The following is a 20,063-nucleotide window of genomic DNA, read 5'->3' as shown; positions in this document are numbered from 1 at the left end:
TGGCGCTATACAATCATGGTTGTGGCGCCCCCAATGGGTTGTGGTTGAAATGATTTGGGATACATGCTAGCATACATCTAATAACGATATCCTCCAAGTTTTACGGTCAGTGATTTATGGACAATTTTTTTTGCTAAATCCAACCCACGACTTTGCAATTTTACATGCTGGCGGCCATGTTTTCAACCAATCTTGACAGATATTGTTTTGTGGATTAGGGGTGGATGTTGTAAAGTGATGCATGTGTGCAGGTTGACTCTGGAGCAGAAGGAGCTGTGTCGGAGCCGTCTGAAGCTGCTCTCCTATCTAGACCGTCTGGCAACATACGAGGTAACTGGTCACCTTCAATTTTCATCACGGTTCAAGTTCAGAAGCACCTCACAGATGGATGCCGTGCTGAAAGTCATTGTAGTAATGAACTGTTAGTCTTCCCGCAGAACACACATTTTTCTCCACAGTTTCTCATGCACTCCAAATCATTATGAAAATTATCACATATACCGGGTTTTCAAATTTTGGTATCCAATTTACATCTCGCCCGTCCGGTTTAGGTACATAAATGCAAAAGCATGCAAACTCAAGCGGCGAATCGAACCCAGGTCTTTACAATGTCCTGACTGTGTGGCCTACGTGCTAACCACTCGTCCACCGTGTGGCCCACTTATATAGTTCATTCATTCATTCATTTTCTACCGCTTTTTTCCTCACGAGGGTCGCGGGGGTGCTGGAGCCTATCCCAGCTGTCTTTGGGCGAGAGGCGGACTGGACTGGTGGCCAGCCAATCACAGGGCACATATAGACAAACAACCATTCACACTCACATTCATACCTATGGACAATTTGGAGTCACCAATTTGTACCCGGAGAAAACCCACGCATGCACGGGGAGAACGTGCAAACTCAAGAGATGGGTGGAATTGAACCCTGGTCTCCTAGTTGTGAGGTCTGTGCGCTAACCACTAGGACCACCGTGCCGCCCCACTTACATAGTTGTACATTATAATTACAAATACACACACAACCATGAATCGTTTCTTTTGAAACTAAATTTCTTGGATTAGCTTGTAGTGTAGCATCTGGAAGGCGTGCAAGTGCAACAATACGGCGGGCAATCATCCTGTCGCCAGGGTGCCCGTGTTGAACTTGACTCAATGCGGTTCAAGCCGCAGTCGTCTGCCAGCGAGGGAGCGTCATCAAATGTCAAAAGGGCAGAAAGAATTTGATTGGTTTAACCTTTTATCCAGGAACCGGTGACCAAATAAAAGGTTGCAAATAAAGGATGCGGCACTTCTTCTTCTTCTTGTCTTGGACATTTATTGCTTCTTTCTTATTTACTGATTATTCCACGCGGAGCAGGCAGCCTCAGTGGAATATTAATAGAAGGACTGAAAGACTTCCCTGGGGATATTTAGACTGGATTTGTTTTTTCGGTCTCTTTAAAAACAATATTATACCATCAGTTCTTGCTTTCGCTGTTACGCAACCTAATGCTTCTTTCTGGCCCAAAGCAGAAAATGAATTCCCTTATATGCTTTTGATTGATATTCTCTTCTAACCGCACTAATCTCATTTAGAAATATTGAAAGGTTGTAGAAGGTGTTTACTTGGGAGCCACTTAAAGAGTATGACTGTGTCCAAAGTCTGGCACGGGAGCCATTCACGGACCCCTGTGACAGAAACATTGTATAAATAAATACAGGACATCCAGTAGATGAAGCAATGCCTTATCTTTTATACTGTATGTTGCTGAATAATGTTGATATTGGCATACAGCTCTGTTAGTTCATGAATTAATGACAAAACAGACGCTAACAGAATCAATTTTCCTTCCAAGAAATATCGTAAAAGAAGGCAATCCTATCTGAAAATGTTTCCTCAAACATGTTTTACATGTTTTAAAACAATTGGAAATGCATATAAATAATGAATGCATATAAATAATGATTCTTGACGTGACCGTCCCCAAAGACACAAAGTGGCAGCGAGATCAACCACCACCGCCACCTTCCTGTTTTGCCATGACTAATATCTTGAATTCAGGAGTGTTTCTCACCCAAAAATCACCCAAAACGGAGCCAAAGGAAGTTGTAAGAAGGTGAGGAAGGTGGTGGTGGTGGTTGATCTCGCCGCCACATTGTGTCTTTAGAAACAGTCAGTGAAGGTAAATATTCATTTATTACTTTCATTGCGTCATGTATTTAGAGGTTTTTTTTTTATGTATGTACAACCATTTCTAAGTGTAAAACCATAAAAGCATCAACCTCTGATGGCATCTGACTTCTGGTTGCCATTTGTTAGTACTAATAGTAGTAGTAGTTGTAGTAGTTGCTGATAATATTGTAAAATAGCTGATTTTACATTCAGGATGACAAATGCAAACACAGACCATTTTTTCCCCTCCTCTTCTCCAACCTTGATATGTCTCCACATGGCACGGTTCTCACGCACCGCGGAGGGAAGATTAGAGATTTGAGCCGGCTAGATATATTCAAGCCAGGCGTCTCACGCTCTCGCTGTATTCGGACATCGTCATGGTAACTGCAGCGCTCCTCTCATTCCTTCTTGCAACGATTCCATTTTTCCCTGACCATCTATGAATATGATATTAGGGTTTTTATCAGCACAACTAGGCTTGGCTTTGTCTGCGGTGCATGACCTGTTCAAGTACTATTTCACACACACACACCATGTTCCAAAGGGTGTGCGCATACTTAACACACTCGCATCTTGCCAAGATGGCAGCAACTGTTGTGGCCCTCAGTGGGGAAAAAAGACTTTGGGCATCTTTGCTTCAGATTCTTGCTGAGCTGACTTCTTACCAGATTTGCCGAAATCTCACGGAATTTCTCCCGTCATATAAAAGCCGTCATATAAATTCTATGCATGCTGGAATTTCTATTGTCCGCTCAATGAACCGCAGCTCCCCTGGTGTCGGCAACACTCGTGCAGCACACGTCCATGATGCCACCCCCACCATGCTTGACTGTAGACACAATACCAGCTTTTTATGTTCATAGTAAATCTATCCTGCTATATGAGCTGGACACTGACTACTCTAAATGATATTAATTACTATAGTATATCATGACATATACTGTGTGTATATGTATATACAGTATATTAGGGATGTCCGATAACTATATCCGTCATTATCAATATAATATCAACATAAAAATGTGATATCGGTCGACATATTGGATTTTTTCCTGATCATGAAAAAATGATATTGATATTAAAAAAAATATTGTGATATTAAAAAATGCTGTATACAACACAAATGTGTTTATTCCACCATAGGAGATATGTCATGTTACATATATTGCTATCGGAAATTGAGAGTTGGACAATATCAGCATATCGGTTTTCGGCTTTCGGACATCCCTAATACATATATATATATATATATATATCATATACATATAACTCTGTATAATGCAGTGCAGTTGTTGTCTGTTTTTTCTTCAGGAGATACTCGGAGGTCCTCATGCAGCAGAGCAGAAATACGATGCAGAGTTCTTCAAGAAGTTCCGTAGTCAAAATATCGTGTTGTCGGCCAGGAACTACGCCAGGGTAAAGATCACTTTTTCTATTCTATTCTTCTAGCTTAAAAAAAAGCCCAACGCCCTCGTATTTATTTATTTCTCTTTGTCTACAGGAGAGCAACGTGCAGGCTCTGGACATCCTCTTCACCTACCACGGGGCAGAGCTCCTGCAGCATCGTCTGGCCATCCTCTACAACTTCCCAGAAACCACCTCTCCACACGAGTACACGGTCCTCCTCCCCGAGGCCTGGTGAGTACCTGCAAGCCGCGCAAACAAGCAAAGCTGCAGAAGCGCACCTTAATGAGATGTTTTATGCTCGGTATGCTACGTACTGAGAAGGTGCGGAAATGATAAGAACTCGGCCCGTAATTTCTTCTAAGAGGCATTCATTGACCTTTGCAACTTTTCGTGCATGAGCTCGGAGTTCCCTTAACGCTTTAATTGCTAAAAAAAAAAATGTCAACATTAACACCTCCACAAAGCTGAAGTCACACTGTTCCTTGTTCTCAGTGTAAGTCCAACACACACACACACACACACGGGCTCCTTTTGTGTGGGGTCTGATGTAACAAGGGCACACAAACCAGCAAGACCTTACACGGGCGACTTTGGCCAAAGACATTAAAGGACAAACACTTTCATTTCCACTTGTGAAGGGGACATGCAAACAATATTAGGACGTGGCCACACTTTCTAAGCAACACCGATGCTCTGTGGTAGTGTTTTGTTTTATACACACTGGACACTTGTTTAGGTACAGCTCCACAATTGGTTATGTGCACTTTATGAGACATTATGTTAGAATTGATTCTCAATGAGGTATGGGACTGTGCAGTTGTACACTACTGTCAACTACAACCAGAATAATAATATTAAATATTATCACATACTACAGTATTAATTGGCCCTGTACCCTAGAAAGCGCCCATGAATGATACGGGAAAAGGCCGAAATGATACTGTGTCAAAGCCCAGGGCGGTGATACTGATAAAATATAGAGTTTAACCATGTCCAGTATCAGCCCCCGTAGCTGTCCACTCAGAGCGCGCTGCTCTGGTATCGTGCCCGTGAAACAACCAATCAGAGAACAGCGCACGAGTGCTTAGTGACGAGTGCTTCTCCAGTCACCAAAAAACCCAAACTTGATTAATGGAACTTTAATTGTCAGACATTGATAAGATAAAACTGTTGATAAAATATTATTGTTGAAATATTTTTGCATATTATTGTGTTTACACTGTTTAGATATAATACATGTAATAAACTGAACATTTTCTGGAAACAAAATGGTATTTTGATTGAATAGTATGTGATAATAAGCTCATGATTAAATAATATGTGATAATAAGATCATCACATGGTTTGTCTGGTATCAGGCCCAGTATCATGCCCCCGCGTGCCAATATCAGCCCTCGACGACAAACCATGTGATAACCTATAATTATAATATATAGCACATTTATAGCATGGTTGCCTAGTTGTTGCGTTATAGGTCCATAACTAGCTTGAAACTGTGTTAAATATTGGCTGGGAATCACTGGAGATGATCTCTGGGTCAACAGCGCCTCTGCTGGTTGCAGCCAAGTAGTGCACTCCAATGTGCTTCAGCTGCTTCTATTCCACAGGCTCTACAGAACTCTTAGCTGATTCATGAATTGTTATGTCTCCCTGCAGACAAGGTGCGTACTTTAGTCACCAAATGTGTGCAAACAGGTACACATAAATGGTCGCGATGGACAGGCGTCCCGCCCTTTTTGATCAGGCATATGTGAGTTTAGTATGGGGCTGATGTGTCTGCGTGGCTCTGCAGTGAGCATCCATCACGGCTCCGCTCGCTGCGGGCCACGGCTTATGAGCAGCAGACGCCTCGCGCCATCTGCTCTTCAGCATTCTTCCACACAACCAACCTCCTCCCTGGAGGTTATTGATCAGGTTTGTGTGTGTGTAGTCAGCTGAAAACATGGAACATTTTCCGTCTCGCTCCGTCTGAGTGGAAGTAGATTAGTAGTGTGGAATTATTCGGTCCTCCCCATCCATGTCATATTGTGCTCACGTTTAATTATTTATCCTCCATCTTTCTGACAACATTCTGTGATTTTTAGGATTTTTTTATTCCATGCGTTCAATAGGCCATGTTTCTGGGTGACTTTGTTAAGCTTGAGCAAGAGGGGAAAGACAGAGTGGGGACTTAATGTGCCGTCCATCCGACACACAGCTGCAGATATTTGCTAGAGAAGAGCACGACATAAAGAGAGTGACAGCGTCTCACTGCTTTTAAAAAAATAAAAATAAATCACTGCTGCACGGCAGTCGAGTGGTTAGAGCGCAGACCTTACAGCAAGGAGACCCGAGTTCAATTCCACCCTCGGTCATCTTTGTGTGGAGTTTGCATGTTCTCCCTGTGCATGCGTGGGTTTTCTCCGGCTACTCCGGTTTCCTCCCACATTCCCAAAAACATGCTAGGTTAATTGGTGACTCCAAATTGTCCATAGGTATGAATGTGAGTGTGAATGGTTGTTTGTCTATATGTGCCCTGTGATTGGCTGGCCACCAGTCCAGGGTGTCCTGGGTGTTCCTGGGCCTTGCTGGAAGGTGTTGGACACCCCTTGCTTATTGTTATTGTTATGGTTCTATTATTATTATTATTATTATTATTAGTAGTAGTAGTAGTAGTAGTATTTGTAGTTTCCAACAGTAGCTGGCTACACAATGCCAAAAAAGACTTTTTTTCCTCTATTTGTTCCCACTTTGTCTCTGTTTGTTTTGGCGTTTGTTGTTGTTGTTTTTTTTTTCACAACAATCATTACTCACTTTTGATGCCTCCTCCCAATTGATCTTCCTCAGACGTGTCGCAGCTGTCAGAAGTCAGACTGCATACTATAACACGGCGTCTAGAAAAATAAATCAGGGGTTTTACAACTCAGGCGGAACACGCGCTCACCTCCCAAATGTTCTTTGGTATTATGTTTTGGGGCTTCTTCCACCCGAATTACCATCTGTTGCTTCCTGCACTTGTACAACTTCACTGGGCTTTTATGGACGCACTTTTTGAGACGACACTTGTGGCGGCCCATATGGGCTGTGATGAAAACGTGTTGGTATCCATGCTGGCATACATGTAATACCAATATCCTCAAGGTTTTATCATCATTAGGCAAATTCCGTTCGTAGATTCATGCTATGTAGCGTTCATTATATTCCACTGGTTAGCGTTGTGTCGAGCAGCCATTACAAATATACAAGAGGGGAGATAATTATCAAGAAAATAATGTAGCCGAAATCTGGGTAACGCAACACATACCTAAGCCAATGACAACACTTCTACATTAGTTATGAAATAATAAATTACCAAACAAGTAAATGAAAAAAGCACATTATCCAAATGGAGTTCACTGTGGCCACAAACTAGCATCTTAAAATATGATGGTGGCTATTGTAAAAGGTGTATTATTATTATACTATGCTGTATAAACAGTACTTACTATAATATTGTCCTTCCACTTTTTGCTCTCCTCCCAGTCTGAACGAGCGAGGCGATCTGGTTTTGATTCCCTGGGATGAGCAGAGACACCGAGAAATGGACTGGTGTGAGGCGGAGGAGTGCAGGTGAGCCTTTTTACACCCATTTTGGACACACATCGACGTGTTGTGGTTTACGAGAAGCGTTAACGTTCCTGCTCCAAACAGACCAGATGCTTCCTCTGGCATCATTATTACAGTAGACAGCTTATTATCATCCAAATGTGAAGCGGAGCCATAACAAACTAATGCTGCGTCTTGCTGCACTGCCAATTTGTGCCATTTGAGAGGAGCGATTCCTTTACTGGGTTGATTTACTAAATGCTTGTTACCGTTGCACTGTGGCATTGGGCTTTTACACTTTCTCATGATGGCCCCTTTAATTTAATTAAAAAATATATATCAAGGGCTGCACGGCTGTCGAGTGGTTAGCGCGCAGACCTCACAGCTAAGAGACCAGGGTTCAATTCCACCCTCGGCCATCTCTGTGTGGAGTTTGCATGTTCTCCCCGTGCATGTGTGGGTTTTCTCCGGGTACTCCGGTTTCCTCCCACATTCCAAAAACATGCTAGGTTAATTGGCCACTCCAAATTTTCCATAGGTATGAATGTGAGTGTGAATGGTTGTTTGTCTATATGTGCCCTGTGATTGGCTGGCAACCAGTCCAGGGTGTACCCCGCCTCTCACCCGAAGACAGCTGGGATAGGCTCCAGCAACCCCCGCGACCCTCGTGAGGAAAAGCAGTAGAAAATGAATGAATGAATGAATGAATATCAAGGGCTGCACGGCTGTCGAGTGGTTAACACGCAGACCTCACAGCTACGAGACCAGGATTCAATTCCACCCTCGGCCATCTCTGTGTGGAGTTTGCATGTTCTCCCCGTGCCTGCGTGGGTTTTCTCCGGGTACTCCGGTTTCCTCCCACATTCCAAAAACATGCTAGGTTAATTGGTGACTCCAAATTGTCCATAGGTATGAATGAGAGTGTGAATGGGATAGGCTCCAGCACCCCCTGTGACCCTTGTGAGGATAAGCCGTAGAAAATGAATGAATGAATGAATGAATATCAATTCTAAATTATGACTAGAGTGCTCCAGATTTTGTAAATAAAAGCTAAAGAGAGACGCGTGCTTTTTAATGAACTCTGATCTCATGACCTCCCTCAGGGCGGTGTTGGAACAGAACCTGTTTGATGATGACATGTTCCTCTACGAGGACGCTCCGGATCTGCTGAGGTTCCGCTCGGCGACGCCTTCCATTCATCTCCTCACCGACTGGTACCGCAGCCGAGCGCAGGATATCGACTCTTGCTCCAGACAGGTAGCAGCAGCCAATCCAAACGAGTCCTTTTTACCTCCTACATTGCACGTCTCCTCCCTCGTGTCGCTGAGAGGACTAAGAAGGACTCTGACATTTTAGAAATGATTTCTCACAGCTTAGGAAAGCTGGAGGAGATTTGGGGGTTCATTGCTCATTTTTAAAGACAACTGGGGAATGGTCTCTCATTATCCTCTGGAGACCAAGCTAGTGTGTGTGAGTGTCTTTGTTAATCTCCAGGAATCCCCCATCTTTCTCTCCCTTGCTCCTTTTTAATTAGACCTCATTTCCTCATCTTTTTGCCTCCTCACAACGTTACTCCAGGAAGCTCCAGGGATCATCCCTTGGTCTCCTGACACTTGAGCTTCACACACACGTGCACACATGACAGAGAGACACTTGCGCCGGGTGTGAGCTTCTGCCTCCTTCACTTCTCCATCTCGTCTTTTTCCCGTGAGGACATTGGCCAAGGGTGAATGTAGGTTGTGATGAAACGAGCCCAAAATGCAGACGAGGCACTGGTTTTACTCCAGTATTTGTTTCTTTCAGCTTTTTTCTTTATGGAGTTGCCACAGCGGATGAGGGTGAAAATTTGATTTATTTCTGATTTTTTGTTTTTTTTTTTTAAATATTTCTGAATATTTTTTTTATAAACTAGTACACAGGAAATTGTGCGCAAATAAAACCATGGCATATGCAGTCATCCCTCATTTGTAGGTTAATTGGTTCAAAACCAACTGTGACAAATTAATTTCTGCTATTCAATGTTAATAAATGGAATATTTTTGCAGTTGGATATAGAAAAGCTGATTATGACTTTATAAATATGCTTTTTAACATTATTAGAGCCCTTTAGACATGGAATAAAACTTTTACACTCCTATTATTCTTTGTTTACAACACATCGCACAACTCTTATCCTGCAGGGACTCAAGATGGCCGAGGCTAGCGAGCTAATCAGTTAGCCTCATCTTGTTTCTTGTAAAGTTAAGAAACCAAAAGCTTACCACTTCCACATGGAATGGGAGGAGATCTTTTTTTTCCCACTCTATTGTGTTTTTCCCACTAAAATATAATAGGGACCTAGATGGAAGATGTACTGTACATCCAGCACCTTGGCTTGGAGATAAAAGTGTGAGACAGTCAGTAGAGTACATGGAGGAACAAAGAGTTCCGCTGCAGGCCAACAGGAAAAAAAAAAAAAAAAGACCAGAGGAACGCGGATGAAAAAGTGGCTACAATTAAATCCGATACGGATATTGTGTTCCAAGTTAAGGTAGAAAGAATGAGATGAGGGAGCGGAGTTGTTATCGGGCAGAGAATGAGAAGGAGGGTAGGCGGTAATTAAAGAGTGTTTTTAACATCTCATGCATCTCTGGAGAGCTGCAAAAGAGCATCTTTTAACATCAGTAGACTTCTTCTCCTGTTGGATCACAAGGTGGTGATGAATTATTCATTCATCAATCTCCCAATCCTGAGAAGACGAGCTTGCCCGTGTGCTGGAAGGTGAAGACTAAGGCATCTGCTATTGGTCGATCAGACGCCATCCACAGGTGACAGTTTAGATGGGCTGGGGCGTACCGCCAGCATCTTGTAGACCCGTCACGTATCGACTGGATGCTCACCTTGATGGGATCTTATTGATCATGGACGCAGGATGTCTCACTCTTGTCCCTCTTTATTGTTTAGTGACTAAAGAGGACGTATTGGCGGTCGCTGACAGTGTTTTTCTTTGCGGCTTTCCGGCAGGTGGACTGCGCCCTGTCCCTGGTGCGCCTCGGGAAGGAGCGTGAGATCCCCGGCCTGGAGCTCCTGTGCGACGACCTGGTCACCCTGGAAACGGTGATCTATGAGACGCTCTGTGAGCTCAACCTGACGCTTTCGGAGTTGCAGCGAATGGGCGACATTGACAAGCTCCGCCTCCTCATGAAAAATGTAACTTGTGATTACCATATTGGTGTTTCTCTTCTAATAGAAGGTCTATCACTTGTGTTTTTGCCCAACGTAGTACATATGTAAAACCACCTGTCATATAGATGATCTTTGACTAACAACAAAAGCAACAACAGGGTCTAGAGCAGGGGTCTCAAACTCAATTTACTTGGGGGCCACTGGAGCTCTGGTCTGGGTGAGACTGGGCCGCATCAGGTTTTCCAAAAAAAAAAGATGAAAAATAAATAAACAAATCAAGAATAAAGAAAATCAATCAATCAGTAATAAATAAATATAATAATAATAATAAAACGGCAAATAATAAAAACTTAAGAAACCACATATAGTTGGTGGGTAGACAAATTTTTTTCAGATTAAAATGAACAAAGCATTATTAGAGCCCTGTAGACATGACAAAACACGACTATAGTCACATTTATACTCTTTTTATTTACAACATATTGCGCAACTGCAGGGTCTTGAGACACATGCTAACTCGCAAACTAGAGAGCTAGCGACCTAAACGGTAGCCTTCAAGTTATTTCCTTTCAACTTAAATAGCCAAAAACTTACCACTTCCACATGGATAGGGAGGATAACTATTAACAGTTATTTAACCTTTAACATGAACATTAATCAAACGTAATAATTTTTTCTGGGTACATGATACCATACAGCATCCATATCAAACTTGCGTGGGCCGCACTAACATTAAACTTTCATATCAAGGCGGGGGCCTCAAACTAGTGTCCTGCGGGCCACATTTGGCCTGCGGGCCGCATGTTTGAGACCCCTGGCCAAGAGAATCTTTGACTCGTGTTTTTGTGACTTGTGCTTAAAAACAGCAAAGCAGTCCTGTAATATATAGGATCTTTGACCACTGTTTTTCAAGTCGGTCCTTAAAGACAACAGAGCAGTCCTGATTATAGAGGATCTTTGACTAGTGTTTCTGTAGTAGATGCTCAAAACAGCCGCACGCGTAGGACATGTAGAGGATATTTGGCTCGCATCAATATATTGCTTGCGTTTTAATGAATAACTTTATTTACGAGAAGTGCATTAGCCAATGGGTGAGGTAAAAACACGAAGGACTGGCAGAGCCGGGGTTCATGTGCTTAGTAGTTAAAAATAAGGACACATTCGGTCTTATTTAATGGCCATTCCATACTGTTTTTCCTTTTAATTTGCCCACAAATAAAAGGCAGTGAGTGGACTCCAGTGTCCTTGGAGTCCATTATACGAGTGCTCCTGTAAATGCTAGCTAATACTGCTGCTCATGCTGGCTTCAGCCTGCAAGGACCGTGCGGGCAGACAGCCAGCAAATGTTGTTTACTGCACTGACACATGCTGCTTGACTCCCCCTTGGGGAATCGTGTGTGTGTGTGTGTGTGTTTACCAAACTGGCTTAAATTAAATTACCCCCTTCCTTGCCTCTGATGTGCTCCGTTATAAGAGCGAGAGCAACAAAGTCAACTCCCCGTATGCATTATACATCCAAATGTGAATAAAAAGTTTCTTCCACCACCAGTCCAGCAGGGAGCGCTACGTGAAAGATGCCTTCCAGTGGATGGTGCCCTTCCTGCACCGCTGTGAGCGACAGGAGGAGGGCGCCGCCAAACGGCTGCTCAGAGACTACCTGGTCGGTCTGGCCCAGCGGGACCTCACCTTTCCTCTCATCATCTTCCAGCACTCCAAACCTGATGTAAGTGTCATCACACACACACACACACACACGCCGGTGGTTCTCCACTGGTGGCTCGTATACAGCAAGTCCAAATAGGACATTCAAATTATGAAATGTGGAATATGGTATTTTTTATGTTTTATTTGAATTTAGGAAATATTGTATTTGTATGCATGCAGCTATAATAGTCTTCCTCGTTTCCTTGGTGTTGTATGACATTGTGTGTATTGATGTTTCAAAAAAGGACATGCTATTTTTAAAAACAAAATACATTTTAAATAAAAGTAGGGGAAATTAATTAATTAAAGGAATAATCGAAGATATAAAAAAGTTATAAAATAAATAAAAATTACTATAATTACAATGTAAAAAATAACACTAACAGACAAAAATTAGTTAAATAAAAAGATATATAAAATCAAAATAAAAATGAATAAAATAAGTGTGTAAGTGTAAAAAACCTACTAAATAAAAATGAGCAGAAATTTTAGACAAGTCAAATAAAAATTAATGTCAAACAAATTATACAAATTTGTTAAATAAGTGTATAAATCATAAAATACCAGTAAAAAATACAATATTAAATAAAAATGTCTAAAATAAAAGTTTTTAAAAATATTAAAACATTTAATGACTTACATGTGCAAAGAAATACAAATAAAAATAATAAAAGTTAGTAAAATAAAAGTTAAATAAAAGTGTAAAAAAAAATACTAAAATAAATATACATTTCTGAAACAAAAGTTTCAAAAAATAAAACGAACATGGAAGCAAGCTCTTCTCAACGAGCAGCGGGTCCCCTCTCCTATCTAAATGCATTCACAGGTGGTTCCATCTTGTGACTCCCCACCACCAAAAATACATATTGTTTGTATTAATCCTGTAAATATACTTGCTTTTTGTCCTCCACAAAAAGTACATGTACTACGTACGTCACAACGACGTCATCTAGAGGCGGTTAAAGCGACACAAACGTAGCAATCTGACTTGTTCTCTCAATCAATGTGCCCTCCAGTGTCAGCAGAAGGTGATCGGGGACCCTGACCAGCTGATGGGGTTGGCCCTGGAGAGCATCTACAGCAGCGAGAGAGACGACCAGCTCAGCCTCTGCTATGACATCCTGGAGTGTCTCCCACAGAGAGGCTTTGGGTAAAGCATCCCCTCTGACATGACTTTGACAACATGATGGCTATTTATTACAATTGTTAGCCAGCAAGGCCTCATTTGTTCTATGCCATGATTGAATCCCGCTGCTTTCTCCATCTATACGCTACTTTCTTCTGCTTGAGCTCCCCCGTGAGACAGAGTGGCTATGCGCTGCATTTTAAAGAGGCTGAGCTATGACAGAAAAAAAAGTAGACTGCAAAGTTCATAAAACGGGCCATTGGCGAGCCGGAGTGGATTAAATTTCTGCTTTTTTAAGATGGATTATCTCCCTGGTGTGCACCTTAATTGGAAAATAGAATTACTGGCAATGAGTCCTTCGTTCTTCCTCTTGCCATGAAAGCGAAATGTGGAGTTATTCTGTCAAACACAACGTGGAATACCTGTCTATTGGTTTTGGTTACGGCCTCAACAGTGTTAGGGATTATTGATAAAAGCCTGTTGTTCCGGCATTGTGTGTCTCACCCAAAATTACTGACACCTAGTGACCAGTCTAGAATACTACATCATCACAGCGAATGCATCTTCGGAATGCTTTATATATGTTTTATAGGGGTGTGTGATAATTATTGTACAATTGTAACTTCCCCGGAGCTCACTTGTAAACAAACTTTCAGAGACCTTTTGATTGCTAGTTGTATCAAATGCTCCACGACAGGGGGAAGGGGGCATTGAGCACACAAAAAACTATACCAGCCACTTGAAACACCAGCGGCAGTCAAATAATTTGCCAGAGACCTCCGTGGCGACACATCGTATGCTCGGCACATGTGCCTGAATACAGTGCACCTTGCCTTCTGCTCTATACTATGGTCCTCTTGACCTCCGTAGCGGCACACCCCCTGCTCGGGGCACGTGTCCCAATACAGTGTACTTTGCTGGGCCACAGCAGGTGGCTCCCTCCGCTCTATACGCTGGTTCTCCTGATAGTAGTGATGTGGTACAGTGTCATGATATTTCATTCGGTACAGTTGGTCAAATCCAAAATTTTTCCAGTCCTTCTTACCTCCAGTTGTCTAGTATTGGTTCCATATCGGTCTTGAGAAGCAGATCGGTATCGTTTTGGGAAAAAAACGCTGTATTTACGCTTGAAAATGCTAAACATACTATAAATAGACCGTATTCAATCACAAAATGTTTTGGGAAAACTGATAGTGACGTTGTGATGTGACAAGGGGTTAATTTGCTGGGATTCTCAGACAAGGGTCGTCCAACCACACAGCTCCGTCACTCACGTTGGAACCAAAATTATGCAAACAACAATATTTTGTACTCATTTAGAACCCGCAAGGCATGCTGGGCTTCTCAGACAAAGTTGAGATGCCCGTCAAAATGCCAAACCAACACAAGGGTCGTCCAACCACACAGCTCCGTCACTCACGTTGGAACCAAAATTATGCAAACAACAATATTTTGTACTAATTTAGAACCCGCAAGGCATGCTGGACTTCTCAGACAAAGTTGAAATGCCCGTCAAAATGCCAAACCAACACAAGGGTCATCCAACCACCCAGCTCCGTCACTCACGTTGGAACCAAAAATATGCAAACAACAATATTTTGTACTAATTTAAAACCCGCAAGGCATGCTGGGCTTCTCAGACAAAGTTGAGATGCCCTTCAAAATGCCAAACCAACACAAGGGTCGTCCAACCACACAGCTCCGTCACTCACTTTGGAACCAAAATTATGCAAACAATAATATTTTGTACTAATTTAGAACCCGCAAGGCATGCTGGGTCATTCCCTTTTGGGAACGTGTGTGTTTGTGGGCTTCCCACGTGTGTTTCCTGTTATTTTTGGCTCCTGTTGTTTGCACTGTGCGAGTCAGCGTGTATATTATCAAGCTGATTCACTACACATAAAGAACACATCCTCAAGCAAGTTCAAGTTTGCCTATGATTACTTTCTGTGTAACTGGAGCTTTGCCAATGTAGGATAAATAAAAAGGGTCTTCTACCAATAAACAAACATCTCATCAGCGAGATTATAGCAAGGGATGCTCCGATCGGTATCGGCCGAGCTCACTCATGGGTGATCCATATCGGAATCGTCAGCATAAAACCCTGATTAGAGCATCCCTAATTATAGCACACAATGGCGAGTTTTCCCACAAATAATAAGATTTGTGGATGAGCATCCAGTGCATCCTATGGGATATGTGGGCTTGGGAGAAATGATTTGTAACATCCAATCACATGTTGAAATTACTTGAAAAGTCTTTAAATGCTGGATATAACCATTTTATTTTACATTCCAAACAACACAGCTCATTTCTTCTTGTTCATCATTTAGCCCAGCAAATGAGCTCATTAGTGTGGGGTGTTTTTTTTTTTTTTTTTTTTTTGAAAGAGCCACAAGTTGAGCTCCATTTTTCATAATTTAGCATGAAAGAATGAGCCTAATGGAGGGCTGGGGGGCAAAAGAATGAAAATGCATTCCGAAAAGATGCCAAGTGAGAAATGAAGGTGATGTGAAGGTGGAACAAGCCGTGCGGAGGGGCGGGGGAAAAAAAAAAAAAAAAAAGACTATCCGAGGAATTGATTGCTGAGGTTGAGATGCTCGGTGTGAGCAAACTACATACACACACTTGCTGGGGGTTGTTCCACTCTGGGGTCACCCCTCCTGTGAGGGACAGCCTGACCCAGAATTGTCAAAGCATCAAGTGGGTTTTATTTTTAGGATAACCTTGCAGTAGTGGGCCAAACACACATACTCATTTTTCCACACGGTTGTATTGGCTTCTACTCCGGAACCGGCACACACAAAAGGGTGAAAATCGGTCAAAACCTGCACCCCTACTGTGGTTTCTGTGCTGTTACTTCTCGGACAGATACACCGGATTGTGGCACGATTAGTCAACCCCGGAAGTGAGGTGGGGTTCATGTCCACAACTCATAGTGTGTGTGTTTTTCTGCAGGCCTGAAACGGATGTCACATCTTCCCTGCATGATCAGGTGGACAAACTTGAGAAACACCTCAGGTAAACGCTGTTCTTCTACTTGGCCTCCTTCATTCCATTCCAAGCCTGAATAATGACAATCTTTGGCCTAATCGGAATTTCCTGCTTACATCCAGTATGGCTTACTGTGTGCTTACAGTGTGGCGGAGGTCCTGGAGAAACACGGCCTACAGAAACCCATCTCCTACGTAAGGAACAGTCAGAACAGCCCAGAGGAAGCCCACCAGCTCATGATCAAACTGTGTCGCCACACGGGACGCAAGTAAGATCGTAACACAACACTGTTATGGACCTCATTAGGTTGCACATAATGAAGCGGGGTGTGTATGTGTTGTTGTTGTTGTTTGTTCTCAGGAGCCCCCCCGTGGGGGAGACGGTGTGGAGAGGTGTGCTGCAGGATCTGTTGGACATGCAGCAGAACGTCTACGGCTGTTTGAAAGCGGAGACCTGCCACCAGGTAAAAAGGAAAACAAGAATGGCCGACAGCACATTCTGAAAACAAGAAAAGTAAAAAAAAAAAACAAAAAAAAGGAAATAACAGTCATTTTTAATCAAATTTTTATAGAAAAAAATGAAATAATGACAAAAAAATGAAAGCAATGAATGAATGAAACGCAACAATGAATGAAGTTTTGGAAAATGAGATAATGTTATAATAAAAATAAAGTTTATGGCAATAAAGTAGTAATAATATGAGAAGAAAATATATGAAGACGAAGCATTTGGAACAATAAAAAAATAAAAATAAAAGCAGCAAAAATGGGAGAGAAAATTCAGCCAATCACAGGGCACATATAGACAAACAACCATTCACACTCACATTCATACCTATGGACAATTTGGAGTCGCCAATTAACCTAGCATGTTTTTGGAATGTGGGAGGAAACCGGAGTACCCGGAGAAAACCCACACATGCACGGGGAGATGGCAGAGTGTGGAATCGAACCCTGGTCTCCTAGCTGTGAGGTCTGCGCGCTAACCACTCGACCACCGTGCCGCCGAGAAAATTCATACTAATTGTAAATTTCAAAGCTGAGATGTTTTTTTTATTAAATTAAATTTAAATCAAAATGTTTTTAACATTTAAAAAAAAATCTTATTTTTACAATTATGTTTCATGATGGCCCCAATTTGATCCTGACATGGATGAAGTCTCCTATATTGTCTCCTATGGGAAATGTGGCTTTTGGCAAAATGACGGTAATATGAAAGGTTGTTATTATCGGGACATGACCTCCGTATCGGAATGCCTAAACTTTTTTTCATTTCTTCTTCAAAGAAGACATCACGACTTTCTCGTGTGCCTTTTTAGCAAATGAAATGAAATAAATGACATTACAGTAAGACTCATTCCTGAATGCTCGCTGCAGATTTTTGTCGAGTCGCTGCTGTGCTCCAGCCGCCTGGAGAACGTTCGCCTGGCGGGACAGCTGATGCACTGCTCCAAGGTACCTTAATGCAATACATTTCACCCGAGCTTGTATGTAAAAGACTCCTATTGACTCTGCTGTTTCAGGTCAGCCAGGACGTTCCCGTCAGCCTGTCCTTCCGCGGTAAGAGCTTCGCCATGAAGGTGGCCTACGACAGCAGCGTGGAGCTGGTGCTGGCCGCCGCTAGAGAATACTTCAACTCCTCCACCACGCTCACAGACTCCTGCATGGGCCTGGCCAGGTAAAGAACGCAGCCAATGCATGCTAATGACATAACTCCAGCATGTAGGACCATTTGAATTAGCTCTCAGAGGAGTGAGCTGTCTCAACCTTACCGTCTGTTCTGAATGGGGAAGTAGGCCAATAATTGGGTCATTCATTCATTTATAGCAACGAATATACATGCGCCCCTTGACATGCACTCAAAGATAGAGATGCTGTGATCAGGGGTTTATGCCTCAAATTACCGTACCGATCATCCATGAGTGAAATTGGCCGATCACATCTGTACATTCATTCATTCATTTTCTACCGCTTTTTCCTCACGAGGGTCACGGTGGTGCTGGAGCCTATCCCAGCTGTCTTCGGGCGAGAGGCGGGGTACACCCTGGACTGGTGGCCAGCCAATCACAGGGCACATATAGACAAACAACCATTCACACTCACATTCATACCTATGGACAATTTGGAGTGGCCAATTAACCTAGCATGTTTTTGGAATGTGGGAGGAAACCGGAGTACCTGGAGAAAACCCACGCATGCACGGGGAGAACATGCAAACTCTACACAGAGATGGCCGAGGGTGGAATTGAACCCTGGTCTCCTAGCTGTGAGGTCTGCGCGCTAACCACTCGACCACCGTGCCGCGGGATTAGCTGTACATTTTGTACTTATTTACGATGTGTGCTATTGACCAGAGGTGCCACATATTATTGGGAAAAGTTAAGACTGACAACCAGGACCAATAACTAATTATTAAAAAAAAGTATCTAACTAGTCCATGCATCCATTTTGTGCATTTGCAGAGAATGCGCCTCCTTGTGCAAAATACATGGACCGTGGGGCCCTATGGGAGCGAGGTCCAGTCCTAGGAAGCGGTCACACTTGAGCCAGAAACTGCTACACTGTGCAAAAAGCACACATTGTCAGCCAACATAGTCGTTAACTTTAGTGCTAATGTCCACTCGGTCTTCGCTTTCTTCGCTTAAAAAGTCAGTGACGCCGCGTGCTTTGCATCCACAGCAGTTCACTTTGGCTTCCTGTTCAAATAGTTGATTTTTTTTATGGCTTGTGAGCATTTTTTTGTGTAAACTGTGTGTTTGTGTCATGACTGAACAAGGTCTAGTTGTCCTCAACCACCCACACTACGTACTGAAGCTGACGTCAGGCCTCCTCTCACTGGAAGCAATAAGCTGTTGTTTCATGTGGGATTTGGGCTTTTAATCATTCTGTTTCTTTCCCTCGTCTTCTCCCTCAATCTCCTCTCTACTCCAGTCTGTGTAATTATGTGATGAATATCCCGTCGAACAAGAGTGTATGATTTTTATATCCAGACACAGGCTCAGTGAGTGGAGTGGAGTGTGTCATAAATAAGCCCAGCGAGGCTCTGGCGTGTTACTGAATGCCAATCCGTGTGAATAACAAGTGCTCTGACCAGGATGAAGCCAGACATTCGATACCAAAGACGTATTTATTTGTTTTTCTAAACTCGCACTTTAGTTCCAAATGGCAATATTATAAATAGTTCATGGTGTTCAGGGAAAACATCCCTTTTTGTGTTGTGTATGTTGATGTTGTTGTTTAGATATGTCAGCTGTCACAAAAGCAAACAAATATTTGTGTAAGTGAAAGTTATGAAAAAGCTGGTTTTCTCTATTTTAGTCAGGAACTGATATTTTCCTGAAACTACTGCTGTTCTACTGCTGATTACTCAAGGGCAGAAAAAGGTAGAAACACTTTTTTTCTGATGAAAGATAGGTCTCATCTTTCTTTTGGAAGGTTCCATGTTTATATAGCCATAGAACACAATATTCTGCGTTCCTAGGAAGATCACTCACAATCGTCTAAAATATCGGTCGTCTTTTGAAAACCGTCTGGGATCAAATGACTTAATAGCAAAGTGTTGGTCCTTTTCCCCAGGGCGTGTCTCCAGCTCATCACCGACTGTCCTCCGGCTGTCCTCGATGAGCTGAACCTCATCAGCGCCCTCAGCCAGCTGGAGGACTTCAGCGTCAACATCCTGCCTCTGCAAGGTAACACCGACCCTGCTTGGTACATCTCTTTAAAGGGGAACTGCACTTTTAAGTTAGTTAATATGAGTTAATATGAGCTAGATAACAACAGACGTCACGGGAAATTTATATAACGGACTTCTATATTACCCAAGCTACAGCGGTATTGTTATTGTAGCAGCTAACACGGAAAAACGATATTTATCTGGCGGACTAACATGACGCCTCGCTAGCCACTCGTGTCGGCGTCATTCACTGATTTTGGAACTGCAGGGGTTCTTT

At 42.7% G+C, this 20,063-nt stretch overlaps 1 protein-coding gene across 1 annotated transcript in view; it reads left to right on the top strand.

The window, feature by feature from the left end:
* Positions 1–20,063, top strand: part of nbas (NBAS subunit of NRZ tethering complex) — a 109,991-nt gene that overhangs the window by 27,564 nt on the left and 62,364 nt on the right. The window contains exons 19-32 of the mRNA XM_058056689.2: positions 252–330; positions 3,466–3,570; positions 3,656–3,792; positions 7,063–7,149; positions 8,229–8,382; positions 10,129–10,314; positions 11,840–12,013; positions 13,011–13,144; positions 16,079–16,141; positions 16,260–16,382; positions 16,475–16,577; positions 17,491–17,568; positions 17,637–17,791; positions 19,690–19,802. Coding sequence (XP_057912672.2) covers positions 252–330; positions 3,466–3,570; positions 3,656–3,792; positions 7,063–7,149; positions 8,229–8,382; positions 10,129–10,314; positions 11,840–12,013; positions 13,011–13,144; positions 16,079–16,141; positions 16,260–16,382; positions 16,475–16,577; positions 17,491–17,568; positions 17,637–17,791; positions 19,690–19,802 — 1,691 coding nt within the window. The remainder of the gene's footprint in view (positions 1–251; positions 331–3,465; positions 3,571–3,655; positions 3,793–7,062; positions 7,150–8,228; positions 8,383–10,128; positions 10,315–11,839; positions 12,014–13,010; positions 13,145–16,078; positions 16,142–16,259; positions 16,383–16,474; positions 16,578–17,490; positions 17,569–17,636; positions 17,792–19,689; positions 19,803–20,063) is intronic.

Source organism: Doryrhamphus excisus, linkage group LG19 (assembly GCF_037039965.1).
Source record: "Doryrhamphus excisus strain RoL-2023G ecotype Guam linkage group LG19, RoL_Dexc_Guam_v1.1, whole genome shotgun sequence".
Lineage (NCBI taxonomy): Eukaryota > Metazoa > Chordata > Actinopteri > Syngnathiformes > Syngnathidae > Doryrhamphus > Doryrhamphus excisus.
Note: the sequence above shows the minus strand (reverse complement) of the source record. Positions and strands in the feature narration are given on the sequence as shown.